Source organism: Poeciliopsis prolifica, unplaced genomic scaffold (genome assembly GCF_027474105.1).
Source record: "Poeciliopsis prolifica strain line A6 unplaced genomic scaffold, Auburn_PproV2 SCAFFOLD003, whole genome shotgun sequence".
Taxonomy (NCBI): Eukaryota; Metazoa; Chordata; class Actinopteri; order Cyprinodontiformes; family Poeciliidae; genus Poeciliopsis; species Poeciliopsis prolifica.
In genome coordinates this window covers 6,504,112-6,525,124 of record NW_026562378.1, presented here as the reverse complement: position 1 = coordinate 6,525,124, position 21,013 = coordinate 6,504,112, and the positions used below count along the sequence as shown (strand labels likewise).

General features: G+C 39.7%; 3 protein-coding genes across 4 annotated transcripts; 1 reads left to right on the top strand and 2 right to left on the bottom strand.

Annotated features, from left to right (window-relative positions):
• Positions 1-2,711: 2,711 nt before the first annotated feature.
• Positions 2,712-10,065, bottom strand: tmem128 (transmembrane protein 128). Its single transcript, XM_055027120.1, has 5 exons — positions 9,888-10,065; positions 7,470-7,602; positions 4,955-5,116; positions 3,439-3,548; positions 2,712-3,043 (listed from the first exon to the last, which is right to left on the bottom strand). The coding sequence occupies exons 1-4, from the start codon at positions 9,985-9,987 to the stop codon at positions 3,449-3,451; spliced, it is 495 nt and encodes a 164-aa protein (XP_054883095.1). The 5' UTR covers positions 9,988-10,065; the 3' UTR covers positions 2,712-3,043; positions 3,439-3,448.
• Positions 10,066-11,710: 1,645 nt separating this feature from the next.
• Positions 11,711-14,765, bottom strand: lyar (Ly1 antibody reactive homolog (mouse)). The gene is made up of 8 exons (XM_055027477.1): positions 14,242-14,765; positions 13,636-13,750; positions 13,439-13,546; positions 13,213-13,293; positions 12,569-12,869; positions 12,393-12,443; positions 12,102-12,187; positions 11,711-11,966 (listed from the first exon to the last, which is right to left on the bottom strand). Exons 1-8 carry the CDS (start codon positions 14,361-14,363, stop codon positions 11,829-11,831), a joined length of 1,002 nt encoding a protein of 333 aa, XP_054883452.1. The 5' UTR covers positions 14,364-14,765; the 3' UTR covers positions 11,711-11,828.
• zbtb49 (zinc finger and BTB domain containing 49) lies at positions 14,714-19,835 on the top strand. Of its 2 annotated transcripts, none has more exons than XM_055027474.1 (8): positions 14,714-14,763; positions 15,660-15,830; positions 16,288-17,417; positions 17,502-17,548; positions 17,638-17,711; positions 18,087-18,169; positions 18,260-18,421; positions 18,703-19,835. In XM_055027474.1, the coding sequence occupies exons 1-8, from the start codon at positions 14,759-14,761 to the stop codon at positions 19,422-19,424; spliced, it is 2,394 nt and encodes a 797-aa protein (XP_054883449.1). In that variant the 5' UTR covers positions 14,714-14,758; the 3' UTR covers positions 19,425-19,835. The 2 variants fall into 2 exon arrangements, with proteins under 2 accessions (XP_054883449.1, XP_054883450.1); XM_055027475.1 differs by lacking the exon at positions 14,714-14,763 and adding an exon at positions 15,248-15,297.
• Positions 19,836-21,013: the final 1,178 nt, after the last annotated feature.

Below are 21,013 nucleotides of genomic sequence, written 5' to 3'. Positions count from 1 at the left end.
AAAAGCTCAGACCTGAAGCCTGGAGTTCATCCACACAGCAGAAAAAAACAAGTTTCGCCCAAATCCCGCGCTTCGGTCCAACTGGCGGACAACTTCTGGCTGGCAGCCGCGCAGGGGTTGAGCCGAAAGACAAGACGACCAGCTCACACTCCGTCTACTTAGAGTGGATGATACCTTCTAGAGGCAGAGCACCGATGTCAGTTGATGAAAAACAAACAACAACAATAAACATCTATTGTATAATACTCAATGGCTTGTTGTGCAGTCTGGGAGATTTAATGGACGGTCGAAACGCAGACCGGTTAAAAGCGGAGGCGTCTGCGCGTAATTTGCGTATCAAAGGTGAGACTGTCCAGAAGAAAAAAACAAAAACAAAACAAAAAAATACCGAGAGGAGGTCAAATGGGTGAAAGATGGGATTATGAGAAATCTTGTCAATATAAACGCATGCCTTTGCAGAAACCTGCTGCTTGCGTACCCATAAATAAAACGGGACCTGGATGGTGGGAGTTTTTATTATTACTTACAAAAAAAGAAAATATTAAATTCTTGGTTTAGTTGTTACTTAACTTCAGTAACAACTTATTCTTTTTTTATTTTATTATTCAAATGCATAAAATGTGTTGCTCATATTTTCTCATGATACATTTAAGGCAAAAATGACAATTTAAAAAAACTTATCAATTATATCACATAAATAAATGATGAACTCGGACGATGATCAGCTTTCATATTGAAAAAAAGACAAGCTGCTAATCTCGAGCACACACACAAAAAAAACAAATTTCCCTCTGCAAAAGAAGTAAATTAATACCTGGAAATGCTATATCTAAAAAAAGAATAATTTTATTATGAATGTAAGTTGAGAAACTTTCAGAATATTTTATTTCACATCAAAAAAGAGAATTTATCACGTGTCGTAAGTTTTTTTGTGTGTGTTTTGCAGTTTTGATAAACGTTAGTATAAATATGCTCCATTTATGCAAAAAAAAAAAAGAAAAAAGAAAATAAAGTAGGCTCAAAATGAAACACAAAAATTGAGGTTATCCTGAACTGAGACAAAATTATACAAACGAAGCGGCTCCCCGGAGGTACGTGGGGAAAAATATATAGCCTATAATAATAATAATAATGAAAGACGACTTTACGTTTCTGGGCCCCGCTGACACGTGATTGGTTACCAACGAGACGCAGACGACAACCTCGGCGCTGATCTATCGCAAGTGATGACGTCATCGTTCCAGCTCCCGTCTTAAAACAGACACTGCACCGGGACGTCCTAAATGAACAGCAGAAGATTTCCCAAGATTTGTTTCCCGGTGACACTTTCCCAAGAAAAAAAAAAAAAAAAAAAAAAAAAACTTCAGTGGGATTAACTTTGTGTTACCGCTGCAGATTACAGTCATCCGCCGGAGTATTGACTTGATCACCGATGATCAACATGACGACAGAGATAAGAGCCGTTCCTTGTGCAGAGGGACAGATTGAGTTGGAAACACTGATTGAATTTTTTTGGGGCACTTTAGGCCAATAAAAAAAAAAAAAAAACTCGGTGACATTTAAGACTGAAGCATATTGAATGTTTAGTGGTCCAGTCAAAGCCCAACTCCAACCAAGCATCTTCTGTGCAAAGATTTGGCACCTGACATACATCCAATCTACCTGGACTATCCTAAAAATTTGAATTAGAAAAAAAAAAAGCATCTGTAAAACTCAGACAAATCTGGTTTTGACCCAAAATTTTATGTTTTTGCAAGGGCCTTTGATCTGAACAAATATGTTTCAGTGTTCCTACATCAGGGGTGTTAAATCAATATTAATTCTGGGCCACATCAAGGTAATAAACAGCCTCTACTGGCCAGTTGTGGCAGAATGTAAAACTATCCATTAAGCAGTTGGATTGCTTTTGCTTTCTCTGCATTTTTAAAACTAAATATTACACATCTTGTCACATTGACATAGTTTGGTACTGTACAAATAAGAACTAATTTGACTGGACTAATAAATCAATATTTATGCTATAGCTATTACCTTAGATTTCTACTTATGTGGCCATCTGGATTCTAGCTGAGGCAGGCCGGAGTTTGCTTTTCCCTGTGGGTCTTGCATTTGACATGTGCTCTACATTAATCTTTTTGAGGGAGATCCTATTTTTTTTTTTTTTTAAACTTATTTAGGCAAATTGTTTTTGTTGCAGGAATGGAGATAAGAGCTATTATGATAAGCCACCAGGACCTCATTATCCTCCGGTGCCGACCGCCTCCCCGCCCTCCTCCTTCTCCAGGAGTGTACAAAAGTGCAAAGTGTCAAGTGCTTGAAGGCACAGCCAAGAGAAAATGGGCCAAAACGCACCAACCTGTCGGTCTCTGAAATTTTGTTGACTGGCCAGAATAGGTCTCAAACGATGCCGAATGAAATGGCGTCCTGTGTTTGGAAATGAAAACCACACTCAACCGAAACTGTAAAAGAAATGGATGACGGTGTTTCTGCAAGCAAAATTGCCCTTCAAAAAAAAAATCTGAATGGAAATTATTGAGCTCTTCTTAATTATCAATCAATTCATTTCTTATTGCGACAGGCTTAGCTGAGACCCAAAAATCACTTTGTAGATGACAGAAATGTTTTGTTTGAGAATATCATGCATCCCAAAGGAATCAGGTTCACTTATCACATTTAAATGTATTGTAAATTAAAATTGAGTCAGGTTTGCACATTCTTTGAAAATGGTTAGAAGAGTTTATTTCAAAAAACATAAAAAGAGTAGAAAACACAAAGCATAAGCAGATGTCTTAACTTAAAACCAGACACATTGATAAAATCTCAAGTACTTGGACATTTTGCATGTTCACAATACCTCTGCAGGTGTGTGTTGCAAACACAAAAAGCAGAGGGATACAAAAGAAGGTCACAATAACAATGCCACTTTAAAATGGTGAGTTTGGATCAGCCTTTTGTCTGTAGATAAACTGAGTTAGTGAGAGATTTAGAGAAGCGGAGAACCCTGGGGAGAACGCCTGGCTTTTCTCATTTCTGGTGTTTTGGCCTAAAAAAGACAGAACAGAGAGGATGGCATCACATTTAGCAGGTGAAGAAGGTTCACAATAATAACGCAAAAAAAAAAAAACATAAAATAAAAAATAAAAATTAACAATTGTCCCATGTCTATGACCCTTTGTCTGCACTGATGCCTGGGGCTCATACGCCAAAGACTGGCTTTGTACATGTTTGGCACCAAACAACAAAAGTGTGTGTGATTTTCAAGAAGCAAGCTGGTCTTCAACTTAACATCAAGGTAAAATTGCAAAGAAAAGCTTTCTTTTTTAATATAAAACCTTTTCTGTAATGCTTGATATCTTCAACAAATTAATGACAATATTATTACAATAAGCAAAAACGAAAACAAAGTCAAAAATGACCAAAATGCTTCATCATTCCCACCTTTCATCGTTCATCCAAGCAAAGAGATTAACATGACGACGCCCATGAACTGTGTGAAGAGGATTAGTGGAGTGAAGAAAGACCACACTGGCCACAGTGCAATATTAAAGCTGCAAGATAAAACAAAACAAAACAACACATTTAATCAAACTTAACAGATCTGTCACTGAGTGAGCTTTGTACAGGCTGTCATTGCAGAGCATGTAGAGATTAGTGCTTGGAGTAACTTAACGGGGGCGTTCAGAGGACTGCAGGGAGCGCTGGCAGCGATTTTTAAAAAGGGGGGTTGCTGAGATTCGTTTGGGGGGCGTTTGCTCGACTTTACAAATTAAATGAATGCAAGTTTTTTAGAGCAACTTGCTAAAACAGTGTTGTGCAACAATAAAACATGCTGTAACTGTATTGATTGTAGCTTTTGTTCTCTTCAGCGTTTCTGTTAGCTTCTTGATGCAGCTCCGTTTTCCTGCTTCTGGTGGCTTCACTGCGTCTGTTCAGCGTCACACTGGTTGGTGTTGTTGCTGTGACTCACTTGTCAGGTCACGTGTCTGATTTTTAAATATTTTATGTTTTATTGAGAATTTTGTACATATGGTTTGGCAGTGCTGTGATTGTGTCAAAGCAGCAACTTATATTGAAAAGTGAAAGTGTTTTGATGTCAATCTGACTGCTGCTCTGTGTTCATTTTGTAGAATTAACATCAGTGCTGTAAATAATATGAGATGGTAGAACAGCACTTTTGAATTTTAATCATCGAAGTATGGGGATTTTTTTCCGTTGTTTTAAAAGGTTTGCAACGAACTAACCAGATGTGAATCAGACAATCTGGCGGTGAATAGTGACAAATCAAGATGAGTGTCAAATCAGGTGAAACACATGATGATTAAGCGGCGCAGCAGGTGAATAGCATGATGAACGTCAATACAAACGATAAAATAAAACTAGAAACAGGAAAGAAACTGAAGAAGACATAAAATTAAAACCAAGAAAGGATAATACTAATTAAAGGAAAATAAATGGAGAACAAAATGCAAGAACAAACTAAGAAACTAAAGTAAATACAGAGGAATAAACCTGTATGGCAAGACCTTTTGAGCAATAATTAATACAGAGGACTGTATGGCAAGAACAAAGAGATACCGTTTTCAGATGAAAGATAAAATAATATTGCTGAAGTGCATTGGGCAAGGTAAATGCCATGTGGGTGAAATTTTTTAGCTGATACTATAATGTTCCATTCTCCTGAAGGCAGCATGGAAGCATGGAATAAATGGAAGGCAGTCATACCAATATATAAACATATATTGGTATGACTGGGCAGGGAAATCTTTTGTAATACAATTTTTTTTATTTCCTCCTACTAAAAAAAATTATAAGGTCATTTAAAGGGAAAATATAGTTACTTTGGGTGGGAAAATTCTCCTATATTGCAGAAGCAAAAATCTGTCCTTGAATTTCAGATGTATTAGAACAATAATAAATGCTGGCATTTTTCTCTCCATTTCTGTGTGTGTTTTACCTGCATGATGCAGCAATAAAGGCTGCAGTGGTAATGGGAGGAATGGCTGGGTACTCCTGGTCATAGTGCTGAATGCCTTTGAACCACTCCAGGTACACAATGCAAAACATAGCCAGAGACAAACAGACCCCAAGGAGTATCAGACCGACGTTAAACCACCAGCTGAAAACACAAGGAAAAGGTGCATTTATTTCATCAGCTGTCATTAGGGTTCTATTGAACCTTATTTAGGTTCAACAGAAACTAAATAGGGTATCACATCACAGTCTCTGTGTAGTATCATATAACAGTGGTTTCTTTTGTATTGAATCCACTGTTCCAGACGTTTGTGAGTGAAACAAACTTATATATAACAATGACTAAGCACTATTTGATCAGAGCTCCTTTCTTGTGAATGTGAATGTCTGAACTTGATATTTATGTTCAATATAAAGAACACAAACAAATAATCTTTTCTCCTATTAAACTACTTGTCACAGCAGAGAATAAAGATACAATGTGGTTATTTTATCCTGCTCTTTAAGTACACACCCATAAAATACATCATTGAAGCAACCTTTTATTCAGTCTTCCTTGGTAGAAGTCTATTAGTAAGTCTATCTATTTTTCACATAAGTTTTCAGAACATATAAGAGCCATGTACAGGAAGACTAAAAGGTTCAGAGAAGTAAGTTTGGGCAAGTCTTTAAAAACAAGCAGTAACATTTTAAAATGTAAAATTCTAAAAAGAATTAGATTCTCTTTAGAATCAAATTCTAAAAAGGAAGCCAAAATAAAGAGGATGGGTGATATGCTCACATGTAGAGGTGTTGATTAAAAGTTCAGAGCACAATGGGACTTCAACTTGGTGTTCTTTAGCCCAAGCACAGCATCTAATTTGTACCAAACATTCATTATACTGTCAGATGTATTCCCTTGTCTGCCTTCACACACATATGAACTTGAGTCACATACCATTTTCAAACTACAGGATTTAGCATCACCCATTGTGCATTCATGTTTAAGAGGTGGGAAAACTTTAACCTAATGATTTGGAGTGATGAGCAAATATGTTTGGTGTGCTTTTGTCAACTGTGGCCCAAAGGTTCAACTTTGGTTTTATCAGAATGGAACACATTCTGTCACCAGATTTTGTGAAATGTGAGCTAGGCCTGGGTGTTTTTTTTGTTTTTTTTTTTGTTTAGGGTATTTTTTTCCTGCTGTTTTGCAACCAGTGTGCTTGACAAGCTCCTGTCTCATCTTTTTATCAGTTCTGGAAGAACATCCAGTTTCTGTCACTGTCCCATTTTATATCTGAACTTTTAATGACTGTCTTCTTTGAACCATTGTTACACGCACAATGCTTTGCTTGACATACTGACACTTGACCTGACACCTTTGTAAAATGAGATCATCAGGAACTTTTCTGAAAACTATGATTTTAGCTAAAAAAAAATTATATCTGTAAATCATGACAAGGCGAACTTGGAAAAAAATAAAATGTCCAAAAGAATTAAGTAGATCATCAAAGATTTCTATGCCAATCCAACCAGGTTGCTGCAGCTTTCACTTTTTGTACATTTCTCCTCAAGCAGATGTTTTTTATGTCGAATTGCACGAGGTGAAAATGAAAGTAGTTTTCTAAAATTATTTATCTTGTCTTAATTTTTCTCCAACTCAGTTTGACAGAGGTGTATAAGTTTTGAGATTAACTGTGGTTTACCGAATTATAAATCTACCTTCAGAGAAAACCTTTTGAGAGGCTAAAAATAAGACAAATTGTCTCGTGACTTTAAATTTGCTGCAATTTTGCATCCAGTTCTTTAATAATCCAGCCAAAGCAGTTCAATTACACTTAAGACCTTACCCTCCTTTAATTTTTTTTCAGCAATTTTGTTCTATGTTAAATCCCGAATTAGTGGATGATTCCATATTACTTTCCTTTTAATGACTTAAATATTATAATCAGCATGTCACAGTGCAAGAAGTGATCTAAGTCAGAATTTGGCAAAAATGAGACATGAATGTATTTTGAGGAAATGTAAAGCTGAATGGTCATGAGCTACATACAGAAACATAACAGAAAAAAAACAGGTAGGAAGTACATGAACATCTGCTGAATGAGTTAATTACCTTGTGGAAGTGATCCTCTTTGATCATGATGTGTAAGTGTTCACTTCTCTGTGTAATCTATATTGTAAAACCATTACATAGGAAATAAATTACCCTAATATTACACCTCTTTGACTTGATTGTGTCCTTTTTATTTAATATTACATTTTCAAAGTAATTATAAGAACACTGATTGTTTTTATTTATACGTTAGGATGCAAAATAGTATATCTGGAAAGGGTTTTACTTTTTTGTCACTTATCTACACCACATTAAAGCTACAGTGTCTCTATTACAATAACGTAATGTCTTCATTCTTCTGCTCTGATTTGGTGGAAAATATCTTCAAATTCACAACGCTAATGGGAGAACTATTAAATCTAGTTTTGACTCATGCTAAAGTTCTTTTGCGAATTGGTTTTACCTTTTGATGTCATTGTTCTCCATGATGACGTGCAGGAAATCAGCATAGTACGTCACAGCTACCGATGCCACGATCCAGAAAACGGAGTGCTTGTTGATGCGAGGAAGGGGCTTCAGATCCTTTTCCTCCTGACCTGAAAGGTGATGCACGTCAAACGTTGGTAAAGTGTAGCGACTTATTACATTACTCTCTTAATGAGAGTAATGTAGACTTCAGTGGAATACAGAATTTTTAAAAAACAAGTACTTAATGTGAATTGTGGATCTAATATATATATATATATATATATATATATATATATATATATATATATATAATTTTTTTGTTATTTTACTTTTCTTTTTTTTTACTGTTGTGTAATCAGGTGATTTCTGGTCCCTCTTGAAAAGGATATCTAGCTCTCAATGGGGTTTTACCTACTTCAGTTAAGGAAGTAAAATAAGAAAAGTATCACTATCAATGAAAACTCAAAAGAAAATACTGTAAAACTATGAGGAACAGTCTTATCTTTTACAAGAAAATGTGAGCTTTGTCTTGCCTTAACAAAATGTGCAAATCTCCTTCTGTCAGATTTAAGCAACTTTTGAGGTGAAACCGATAGGTTTCTAGAAGATAATCTTGCCTTTCAGAAAGCTATTAATCTCTATAATTTACTGGCTGATTAAACGTCTCTGAGCCTGTTTTTGGCTGCTGAAATGGTTAGGCATGCTAGACTCCTCTGTGCAGTTCTCAATGAACTCACTGGCCTAGAAAAGAAGCTGCACTAAGATTTAAAGATTGGAAAAATTATATATAAAAATCATCTTGTCAATAACACACAGGAATATATGAGAGCAGTTTCTTGATCATATATCAGAGCTGACAACGTTTCTGATTACAATTGAAACACTTGTCAATTGCTGGATTAATGCCAGTGATAGATTCAAAGCCAGCTTAAAAAAAAAAAAAAAAAACACTGGAAAAGAAAGAAGTAACATTCAGTAGTGACATCCATTATGCAATGTAGTGGAGGACCAGGATTTAATTGATGGCATGTTTTTAATGTAAAAGTTGGTGGAAGACTGAAAGATGGTCTAACTCTGAAATTTGAGATAAAGATTGTGGCAGTCAGATGAATTGAGAATGGTCAGTTTATGTAGTAAGCGATGTTCTACCTCATACATGTTTTCACATCATGTGACCAACAAATCCCCATATATTTTACTGGAGTTTTATTTCAGACCAACATAGAATGACTGCATAATTAAAGGGGAAGCACTGTTTTTACAAAAAAAGAGTAGTCTGTATTAGTGCAGGAACTGATTTACTTTGATACCCTTAAATGAATTGCTTTACAACTAACTGACTTCTGAAAGCCTATATAAGACATGTTTAAGGATGATGAAGAGATTACTGAACAATTTTCATACAGACATGTATATCTATATTAAAGTCTATATTGATCAACCAGGGATGATCAATCCCTGGTTGATCATCCACCAAATAGGACAACTATTAAAAGAAAAGCACTATTCAAAGAAAGACGCAAGAAATTCCATTTTTAGGTCAATTGAAATCATTTGCTTCAATGGTCAAACTACAGTCCAGACCAATTCCTTAGGTAAATGTAAAGGTTTGAAGACTGACGCAGAAGCTCACTGTCCAATCAACTGAACTTGAGCTACTTTTAACAACAACAACAACGTTGTTGTTGTACGTTTTACAAAGTACTGAGTGGGCCATATCATTTTCCTTCTACTTCACACTAAAATACAAATTTGAATTGTTCCGTCATGTTAAATCCCAATAAAACACATGCAAATTTGTGGTTGTCGAGAGTGACACAATCTGAGCACGAAAACCTTTGCAAGGAATTGTGGGCGGGATTGCGCTGCTTGCAAAAACGGAATAATCCCAAAATGTCTAGAGATGCTTACTATAGCCATAACAAATGCAGCCAGCCACCTTGAGAGACGTACCACACATTACTTTGTGATGAATAGGTAGCTGGGCTATGCAAGAAGTGTCTAATTATTGTGCCTTTTGTGTCATGCACATTATTTATTGCAGTGAATGGAAACGGTGTATAAAAACAAAAACTGTCGTAAACCCACAAACTAAATTACTTCCGTGTCAGCAGTACACATTGACAGAGGCAATAAGTTGAAATGACTAACATTAGACTTTAATATAGATATACATGTCTGTATGAATGCAACTTTTAACCTTTTTTTATTATTATTCTTTCATGTTCGCAGCGTGTCACGTTACTGTGTCTAAAACTACTTTCCAAATGACAAAACATTTGACGGCACCAGCTGGAACAGACGTTAGAACTGAACGTGAACTGGTGACTGTCTTCCAACTCCAACGTTCCAAACACACTGAACTACTTCGATAAGCTAACGCAGTTAGCCGGCGTAGCATTTTTCAGCTTACTCTTTTCGCCGTCGACGGCCGACGTCGTCGCCTGCATGAGCAGCTCCGCATCTCTCTTGAATCTGTTCCGCAGCGTCGCCAGCTCGCTGTCATTGAACATTTTGTTGTTGTTGTTGTTCTTCAACTCACTTTAGCTCTGAAAGGCAACTGAATTGAAGACGCTTCCTGTTGGGACGCAGCGTCGCTTGTCAATGACGTAAGAACGAGGACAGTTGTAGTTTTTTTTTTCTTAATTATTATTATTAAATAAGTAATGACCACAAAAAGACAAAACAAAATAATTGTACACAATGTTCATGTATTTTGAAAACAAAATACCTTATTGAATACAGTTAACATATTCATAAGTGTGACAATCATAAATTTTCTAAGATAAAGAACAGATTTCACTAAGCTAGCTTCTAATTTTTTGGCTTTGAAACCTTATAGTTATAACTTGGCATCTGATCATTCTGAGATGCAACAAAATTTGGACTTTGCATTTGAAAATGATAACTTAGCTTTCTGAAAAAGATTAACTCGACCACCTTTCAATTGATGGGATACACCAAGTCTCTCAACTTGCCATAACTAAACAATCAACTGATCTTGAGCCATTTTTTAAAAAAAAGAGAAAACAGATTAATTTCATGCAAGATAAATTTTTTCCAAGAAAAAAGGTTTACTTTATATGTTCTCTGCAGCATGTAAACAAAGGCTACCGTGCATCTTATCTATAAAGAATCAACCTATCTGACTATCTTGTGTCAAACAAAATTTTTTTTAAAAATGTATGTTGTTTTCCTTCCTTCAGTAATTAACTTTACAGAATGTATAATAGCCGGCTGTGTGTCACACCTCATCTTGAGCTTTCTGTATACCTTTACATAGAGCAAGAATCTGACACGGTTGTCCTACTTCTGAACTCTCTGAAGGGAGAAGTTAAAGCGTACATACTGATAAATAGCGAGTACTTTCTGGTTCAGTTTTATTTTAGCTGAAAAACAGTTATAACTAACCACCTTTGTGGTCAGGTTGTTACTCTTATAACTAGAACACTTCTAGTTGGTTGGCAACTAGAATAGTGCTCATCATTAGATTGCTAGGACCTTTTGATCCTTGTGACTTATGACAAGTTCCTGGAGTTTTATGAGAAGATATTTGGACTGGAAGAATGCAACATTTTTAAAACAACCCCAGACCTCCAAAACAGTAAAGATGTGATTAATTCAATATCCTGTGAGGTCTGGATCAAAATACAAGACTTAAATCCAACTGACGCAGGTTGAATGAGAAAACATTATTTTAATACTAGCAAACTTGAGTAACAGCTCGACTAAAACCCAGAGTATGCCATATAGTGTTACAGGTAAGCAGCGTGATGAATGAGCATCAGTGTTAAACCTTCTGGGATTAGAGGAGCTTCATAAAGCTGGGCAGGTTTACTCATTCTCTGTAAGTGTGTGTGTGAATGAATGTGTGCGTGTGTGTACAGGGTAAAGAAACTGCTTATTCTAGTCGTGGAAAATCAGAAAGCATTAAAACTTCACCTGAGGCTGACACCAAGCATCTTGCTTCTATGGAGCTTCTGTGTCTCCGGCCAAGTGAACCCCGTTCGCAGTGCGGAGGAATGTGCATTAGCTTCGTCCCGTGTGAGAGTCGGATTCAGCTCAGGTGCACCCTCCCCACGGCAACATCCAATCCCACAGATAAGGTGCCGTTCCCCAGCCTTACCGTGAGCTTGGAATGCGCAACAGAGCAGCCTTCCGTTGAAACCGTCATTTTATACATTAAACAGAACTGGCGTGTTCCAAGCGTGTGCGTATTGATTACAACGACCAGGCTCACTGCGTAAAACCATTTAATCCCCGAAATTGTTCATTTGTATAAAAAGCCACCAAGGAGAACAGCAACAATAACGTTCATTTAAATCCATGGAGAACATGCTGCTAAAGGAGGAGTCTACTTTAAAAGCTTCACTCTGTCTTTTAAAACTCTAAACTTGGGGTTTTTGGTGATCTTTTTGTTGAAAAGTGCCGACAGCTCATCTTCCGTTTTGAAATTTATGTCACCGGTGAAAGAGTAGTAGGCTGACAAAACCTGCAAAGGACAGAAAAAATAGACTCTTTACCCAATGTCAAGTTATGTTTCGTATTTAAAGATGGCCATATTCAGGGTAGAGGCAAGTTGAATACGTGTGTCATGCAGACGGAAATGCGTTTCTTTCTTTCTCACCTTCTTTCTGAGTCTTTTCACTGACAGCTCCTGGTCAGGTGACTCTCTCAGCACTGCCTTGATGTTTCCCTTCCAGTTGAATTTGCCTGTGTGGGTAACATAGTTAGGTTTGGTGAGGGTCGTTTTCTCGGTGAAAACGAAGAGCCAACACCGACCTCTGCTGTCAGAGGTCAGTGAAAACAAAATATTTTCTTATTTCTTTGGCGATGTAATTAACAAGCCACACACATATTTATTAAAGTGTGATGGTAATATGTGGCAGAACTTTAAGTGGATCTAAGGCCGTGTTACCCCGAGACGTGGCTTGATCTTCAGTTTCCTCTGGCTCTGCGGTGTCATCAACTGCAAAAGAACAATATTTCATATAAAATCTGAAGCAAATATACGTACAAACAACTTAATATAATTACGACAAGCATGCTTTGACAACAGACCATTTCAATTTAAAAGAATAAAATGTTATTTACTCTTTGCTTTCTTAAAATCTTCTTCAATGCCGCTCTCAAGCTGGTCTTCATCTCCTTTGTGTTTTCTCTTTCTGTCCTTCTTTTTCTGTTTGCCTGTCTGGCCGTTCTCTGGTTCTTCTGCTGTTCCCTTAGGGGCTTTTCCATTCTTTTGCTGACGGGCCTCTTTGCGCTCCCGTTTGTTCAGCTTCTTCTTCTTCTTCTTGTCCTCTTCAGTGTTGGACTGGTCTTCTTGGTCCTCAGTTCCGTTGGTGTCCACTCGGATGTCTGCAGGTTCTTTGGTCGTTTGTGTGGCCGGAGGAGCCTTATTGATGGGTGATAAAAAATTAAGTGATTTTTTAAACTTTTTTTGTTTTTTTTACATCCATTATTAAACAAGCACATATAAATTAATCTTGGCATGCATATAAAAGGCCAGCGCTACAGAGCGCAAGGATTCATTTCTCGTAAAATATAATTATTAAAATAGGCAATAAAGTGCTTTTAAATACAACTTATAAATATACTAAAATCTAAGCCTTCTGACATCTTTTATACAAAAAAAGAAATGTTTGCTTCCAACTGATCAAAAGACCCAAAGCACAAAAAAATGTGGGACATCCAAGCAAATGATGAGTATCTTGATAAAACAAGTTAAAATAACTCACACTGTCTGCAGCAGCAATTATGTCCCACACCTCCTCCTGTAGCCCAGTGTTTGATATTTTTAAACTGCTCCTCATCCAGTTCTGAAGAGAGCGAGAAAGAGGGAAAAAAATAATCATTTATCACTGATCATGTGGTCACAAGGCATTCATTCACCCAAAGCTTCCCTCCTTCATTTAAAGCACTTTAAACAAAATAAAAGCTTTTAATGTTGTACGTCGTACCGACCTGAAACTTTGCCTTTTTCCTCGGCACGTTTTCATAGCCGCTAACTTGGTAGAGCACATCTCTCAGCTTGGCGCTGACCCCGGGTTTGTTCATGGCCTCACTGATTCTCTGCACGACAAAGGTTCAACAAGACGAGCATGAAGAGAAGCAACTCTCCTTAATCACGCATACGCAAACCTTCAATGAGGGCTGCTGACCTGTAACCACTGCTTCTGTTTCACATCTCCTTTATTCGCCTTGGCCTCGTAGCCTTTTCCACCGTATTTCTGATCCTCGCTGATGCATTTGGTGTGGTTTTTGTAGTCTTCGCCCCTATGTGTGAGACAACCAGGATGAGACACCATCTCAAATGTGGTGAAGTACCTTGCAAAAAAAACGTTCCAAACACCTGGAATTCTTTCACATTCTGCAAGGGGGGCCACTAATTATAATGCATTTTACTGTAATTTGATGTGTTAGAATTGCACGACTCACCACAGAGCATGAAAGGAAGGAGGTGCTCTGACACAAAATTGTGTAAATATCAAGAACACTACAATGGCAGCATTACACTTAACAGTTTTTTTTTTCTTAGTGGGGAAAGAAGCTGGTTAGAGTTGATAGAAAAATGAGCTAAATGGAGGGCAATCCTGGATGGAAGACCTATCAGGATCTGGTTTGGGATGTGGGAGAGGTTCCTCCATGATAATGACATGAAGCATATGGCCAGACAGTCATTGGAACGGTTTAAAATGAAGCACATTTTGACAATACTGCATCTAAAAATAAAAAAAACCCTGCTGGTTAAAGAAAACAGTTATTACCAAAAGTCTTTTCCGCAGTCGATACAGGACAGAACTTGGCAGCCACGGCACTTCATTCCATGTTTATCGACTTGGGCTTTTTTCAAGGATTCGCCACATGCGTTGCAAGTGAAGAACACCATAATGATAAGCTTCTCTTCGTGTCTTCTTTCTAGTGGACTCTTCTCATGCAGCCAACATGCGCGGACAAAGTAATAACACCCTGGTGAGACCGATTAAACCTTAACGCTTAAACAGGACCAGGCTGGCCGTTACGCTCGGTTAAGCTAATGCCGTTTACCGTTAAAAAAAAAAACAACGGCTGCACGTAGCGACGTTTATCAATAAACCTCTGGCTTAGGCTTCGGTGAAAACCACGCGAAGCACGCGTTCCTTTCGTAGCAACTTTTCAAAACACACGTGACAATGTCCGGACTTAAGAACTACAACGTTAACGTTCCGACGGCAAATGCATCTCAGAAAAACAGAGTTCCTGGCTCAACTAGTCACTGGAGAATCATCCGTCAATGCTACCGCCATGTTGTGAGTGGCTTAAAGTTCAACAGTCCCAAGAATCAGAACACCTTCACTATTTAGATAAAATTATTATTATTTTTATTATTAATAATAATCCTTAAATATTAAGTATTATGCAAAAAGGAAAATTAAAGTTAAAATAATTTTAAGGAGATTTTTACTGCCGCTTTATTTGTCTTCGTTTTTTTAATCAATTTCCCTTTTTATTCTTTAACAGAATTATTTTATTTGTTTTTAACTGTTTTCAACGTTACTTCCGCATTTGAACTATCGGACGTGCCACGCAAAATATGGCAGAAGAGCTGACGTATCGTTTCTACGGGGCATGGAAAACATCTGTAGCGTTTGTGTCTGTGACTGGAAAAATCTTCAGTAGTTTTATAAAGGCTTGTAAAACATGCTTCAGAGTTAAAGTTCAAGTATAAAATGTTCAAGTCTTGTAAGAAAACTGCCATGTTTGGATAGTTCAAAATACGTGATGCACCAGGAAGTGACGTACTGTTTATGCCGTAGTAAAGTGACCGATCATCCCAATAAAAGGTGGGGAATATATTTCTTACAATTTGGACTAATTCGAGATCCGCTTTCACCAAACGATTGATAATAGGAAATATCTCTTCGTTGAATCTCTACATTGACGCAAAAAGTTGCGCAACACAGGTTTACGGCAACCTTCTATGGCCTCGACGCCACCTCGACTGTTCCGTCCAATTTTTGCATGGGTGGTCTCGCAGCTCAGACTCCGTATTCCGCGCTGGTGTTGAACGAACATAGCTGTGCGTTTGTGATTTTGAAAGTGCCGTTTATGCTACTGGTCAGCCCGAGAGTCACAAGACGGGGTCTGTTTCGCCAGTAGTGGTTCTTGACTCGTGACTCTTGTGTTTTTGTATTTTATGGAGCAGTTGCAGCGACTGGTTGACCATGGACACGCTGTCCAGCCACAGCTCCTACCTCCTCCAGCAGCTCCAGGAGCAGAGGATTCAGGGACTTCTCTGTGACTGCATGCTGGTGGTGAAAGGTGTCTGCTTCAAAGCCCACAAAAATGTCCTGGCTGCTTTCAGTTCCTATTTCAGGTGCCTTGATGTCTTTATTTATTATTTCATTATAAGGAATTATATTTATTATTTATTTATTCCATTTACATTATAGTGAGATGTATAAAAAATAAAAACAAGTGTGTGCAGGTGCAACTCAACCAAATCATCAAAAAGTTAATTTATTTTCGTAATTCCGTTTAACTTGAAATTCAGATATGATATAGGATCATGGTCAATGAAGGTGAGTTTACAAGAGTCTGAATTTTTTTTATTTTGTAAGAGTCTTTTTTATTGGTCTTCAAATTTAATTTTTTTTGGAAAGTTTGGTTGTCATTGTCTCAAAGCCATAACTAAACAAATTAAAATATATTGATGCTTAACACAGTATCTCTACTGTAGTCACCTTTTCAATAAAATTGCAGCAATAAACCAACAGTTCAATGGTATTCTAATTTCCTGAGATAATCCTGTACATGTTACTCGATCTTTTCAGGTCTTTGTTCCAAAACTCTCCCAGTCAGAAGAACGACGTGTTCAACCTGGTGATCCAGGATGTCGGCGGCATCGGCCAAATACTGGACTACATGTACACCTCCCATATCGACATTAATCAGGACAACGTGCAAGCTCTCCTGGACATTGCTCAGAGCCTGCAGGTCCCGAATGTGCAGAGCATGTGCAACGCTTTCCTCAAACCTTGCCCGCCTCCTGTAGAGATGCCTTCGTTTGCCCTCCCGGGCATGCTGAGCTCAGAGCACGACTGCCTTTTGGGGAGTAACCTGCCACATGACGTTGACCTGCACTGCCCGCCTGACCCCCAGAGGCCGGGCTATTACGGTGACCTGGATCACACACGGAGGATGCCGGGGTCGGTGTCTAACAGCAGCTCGACGTGTGACGTACAGAGCGGCTCCCACGCGCCTGCAGAAAAGCAGCTCGTTCACGGTTACAAACTCCGTAATTTCTACAGTAAGCAGTACTTCAAGCAAAGTGCAATTCAGACAAACAGTGCATCCTCAAGTCAAGGGCCTCTGGTATTGGTGGAAGAGCAGCAATGTCAGCTCGGAATGAGTCAGGGTGCCAATAGCGCTCCTGTGATTTTAGGAAACACGGTCCAGCCCAGCCCTTCTTGCACATCTGTAACAGCAGAAAAAAATGGCGTCTCTTCATTGACCCCTTTGAATAACGTAAACACCCCTGCCTGCGACCCGACCGACTCCTCAATCAGCAAGCCCGTGCGTCCTAAGAAGACCGTTTACCTGAAGAAATACAATTACCTCCGGTCTCAGAAAGCCTTAGAGGAGATGTGCGCCGAGTCGGCCGCCGAGCCCGTCCTCAGCTGTCCCAAAGAGAGCCTCCAAGGGGGGCCCGTCGCCCACGCTGAGGCTCCGGATGAAGCTCCAGAGGCTTCCGTCGGCAGCAGCCCTTTAGGAAGAGAGGAGTGTTCTGAAGCAGCAGACACCCAGCTTCCTAGTCCCCCACCTGGAAACCAGGAGGAGCAAAATCTGAAGCCTCAGTCGGAGCCTCCTCACCAAGTGGGGCACAAGCAGTACCGCTGCCAGTTGTGTGGGAAGATCTTCAAACATCCGAGCAACCTGGAGCTGCACAAGCGCTCTCACACCGGTATGAAGCGCCTGCGCTAACGTACTTCATCTTTAATAATTCATCGAACTGTTTCAGACACAAACTGGAATTTTCTGCTTCCAGGTGAGAAGCCGTTCCAGTGCAACGTCTGTGGCAAAAACTTTTCTCAGGTATTTTCCCCGCCACACGGTCTCATATATCAGCTTTGTTCTTAAGTAGTTGGGTCGTAAAGAGACATCGAGGTGATTTCATCTTACAGGCAGGCAACCTGCAGACCCATTTGCGGCGACATTCCGGAGAGAAGCCGTACATATGTGAGCTGTGTGGTAAAAGGTAGTACAAGTTAGTTTCTATGTCAACTCATTTAATAATTCTCCTTTTAACTTTAATGTGTCGATTTTAGAAGCTTGTTAATTTACCTGGTCCCAAAAATAACAATTTAGGGTTTTTTTTGCATAGAAAGCATGGTAAATAACTAATGCTTAATTTTACTTTTCCTTACTAACTAACTGTGCTCAAATTACATTTTTATACTATTTTTATAGTGATATTATGCCTCTGCAAGAAATCAACAAAATTGATAAGGCTTTTTGCACGTCTAAAAAAGATTGGTGCCGTCAAACGCGTCTGTCTGTACGAGTTTGGGATCGTACTCAGCTTTAGGCTAAATAACAGATTTTAATGTTAGCCCAACTCTTTGTTTACCAGCTTCACTGCATCGGGGGACGTCCAGCGTCACAAAGTGGTTCACACGGGAGAGAAGCCACATCTGTGCGACATATGCGGCAGAGGTAACGTCGCGTCTCTCGGCGTAAACAAGCACGTTTTCGTCGCTCGCATGGTTCTTCGAAGGCTGAACTGAACTTATGTCTCCTGCCTAGGATTCACCAATTTGAGTAACCTCAAGGAGCACAAGAGAACTCATGCGACAGACAGGACATTCACCTGTGATCAGTGTGGAAAGTCTTTCAACACACACAGGAAGCTGCTGAAGCACAAGGCCCGCCACACTGGAGAAAAATCCCACATCTGCACCACTTGTGGTAAGGTGTTCCCATTTATCAAGAGATTAGATACAGAGTTGTCGTTTTCTGGCCTTTTTTCACAATTACATGAATTTCCTTTGCGCCTGTGTAATCAAATGAATGTATGTAGAGCATATAATAATTAGTATTTGTTACCTGTCACTATATAATCATTACGTAGACTCTATGTGGGTTGTTTTCCACTCCTATTAGTGGTCATAGCTATCTATGATAAATAAATCAGTCTTAATGTGAAATCCAAGCGGCCTTTTATATCTACGGTGTTTTCCTTCATCCAGGAAAGCGCTTCATTGACTCAGGAGACCTTCAGCGTCACATACGATCACACACCGGTGAGAAACCGTACGTCTGCAACACCTGCGGAAAGAGCTTCACCCGCTCCGCTATGCTGAGGAGGCACAGCAACATGCACTGCAAGGGGCCGTCTGTCCCCAGCCCGGCCGCAGCCAGCTCTGAGCAGACCCAAAACTCGAGCGGACCGGCCTCGTTTACTAAATCACTCCGCCGGAGTAAACCATCAGCTGCGACCACCGACCAGCAGTTTTCTGCCATCATGCCTGACACAGATTTAGGGAAGCCCTCGTCGTGCAGTCCCCCGCCCACACAAGCAATACAACCCATAGAGACTCCAGGACCCAGCATGCACCTTAACCCTGCAATGACCTCCCTTCCAGAGCTGCGCTCCCTGGTTCCCCATCACCTCCTTTCGTCCGGCCACCAGGAGAGAATCGCCGCTCTGCTGCCCGCCGACCGCCTGAAGCTGAACAAACCCACTCAGGAAGCCGTGTACGGTCCGTACGTGGAGAACGGCAACACGTGTCTGGACAGAGACCCCGCGGGCAGACCCTACTTGCCTCCGTCGGACAATCACTGCGGTTCCTTCACGGGGACCGGCAGGCCCTACAGGTCGAGCGAAGGCCAGTTTATCTCCAGTGTGACTCTCTGGGGCCTGGCCATGAAAACGCTGCAGAATGAGAACGACAACGACATGGAGCAGTAAAATCCATGTCGACTTTATCATGTGAACAGTTGCTTTTATCTCAGAGACAATTTCCAGTAGAGCGACTACAAGTCAATGAACCGAAAAACAAAACAATCCTAAACTTCTGAGAGCTCGTTAAATACATGGGTGTTGTTTCTGTGGTGACAACTCAGTGAATGATGGAACGGCAGATGTTTGGCTGATAACTGCTCAACAGGAGCAGTTATACTAAGATGTACCACACGAACATTGAATTGTTTACTTTAGAATGAATTACTGTTATATTTGCATGACAGCCTGTAACGAAGCAAAAATGGTTTATCTTTTACGTACAGCAGAGCACTTTTAAGTCATTGCTCAAGACAGATGTATTTTCATGCGATGTTGAATTCTGGTCAGGTAACAATAAACCAGCTGTTTTTCATAAGAGCTCTGCACTGCACTGTCTTCTCATCAATTCCAGATGAAAATCTTTGTGACTATGAATCTTCTTCATCTGCATACACACACACATATATATATATTTCAACCTGCAATTCTGATCCTGTGAAATTCCATAACAATCAACTATTGTTGATTGTTATGAAACTATACTTATGACCTTTGCAGGTTGAATACATGCAGCTGCTGTCAAAGTCGCATGCTACCTCAACCACCTTTAACGTGTGCAACCAATACCCGCTGCCGTAACGTTGTTGTAATGCTGCTGAAAAGCCTCCAGAGGGCGCTAGAAACTATGCACTTTGTAACTAAACATGCACAGGCGACAAAAAGCCACTGAGGTACCAGATGTGGCAGATGGTTCTCCTGATCGGCTCAGTGAAGACATCTCTTGCAGATCACTCAACACAGGCTCAACAAAATCATAATGGTTATAGTAATAAACAAAATAGTGAATAATGTAGCAAGCAATGCGATGTGCATGCGCTCCCTCGATGTGCCTTAAGATATGAACGTTGCTCATGCGAGTGACGTGGTTTCATGGACCGAAGCTGTCAGAAAAGAAAAGCGCGTCCAGAAAAGCGCCGTGCGCCAGTGACCATTGCGCAGACATGTTAACACTGCGCAGAGCAGGCATCAGTCCCTACTCTTCCCATGATTGGCCATCACTGCCACAACATGCAGGCCTCGTTAGCTCCGCGCCTGCCGGATGGGTCGCCTAGCAACCCATCCAGGCTAAGTCTGTTATCAGTGTCCATTCTCCTTCATTATCCTTTGCATCAGGTCCTCCACACAATGACGGGGAGGAAGGAGGAACCTTTTGGCTTGACTGCCTGCCTGACCCTCGCGCCTGACCCTTGTGCCTTGCGTACAAATCTTATCAAACCACAAACAGAAAACAGGCCACGCAGCATCCAGTTGATTTGAAGAAGGTCTGAAGTCATGGTTAAGTGATTTTATTAAAGCCCTCTGGATCAGTCAACCCACGTGAGAGCCGGACTAAGAACGAGTAATTCCAATCGTTTTCTCCGTCCGTCATCATGCACCTCATTGCATCCGTCAATGAAGCAATGTCAGATTTGTCTAAGAACATGTCAAATTATTCGAATGCAATTAAATTGTTGCTGCGAAACTCGTTCTCTGAGACTGAGTTGCTTTTTGTCCCT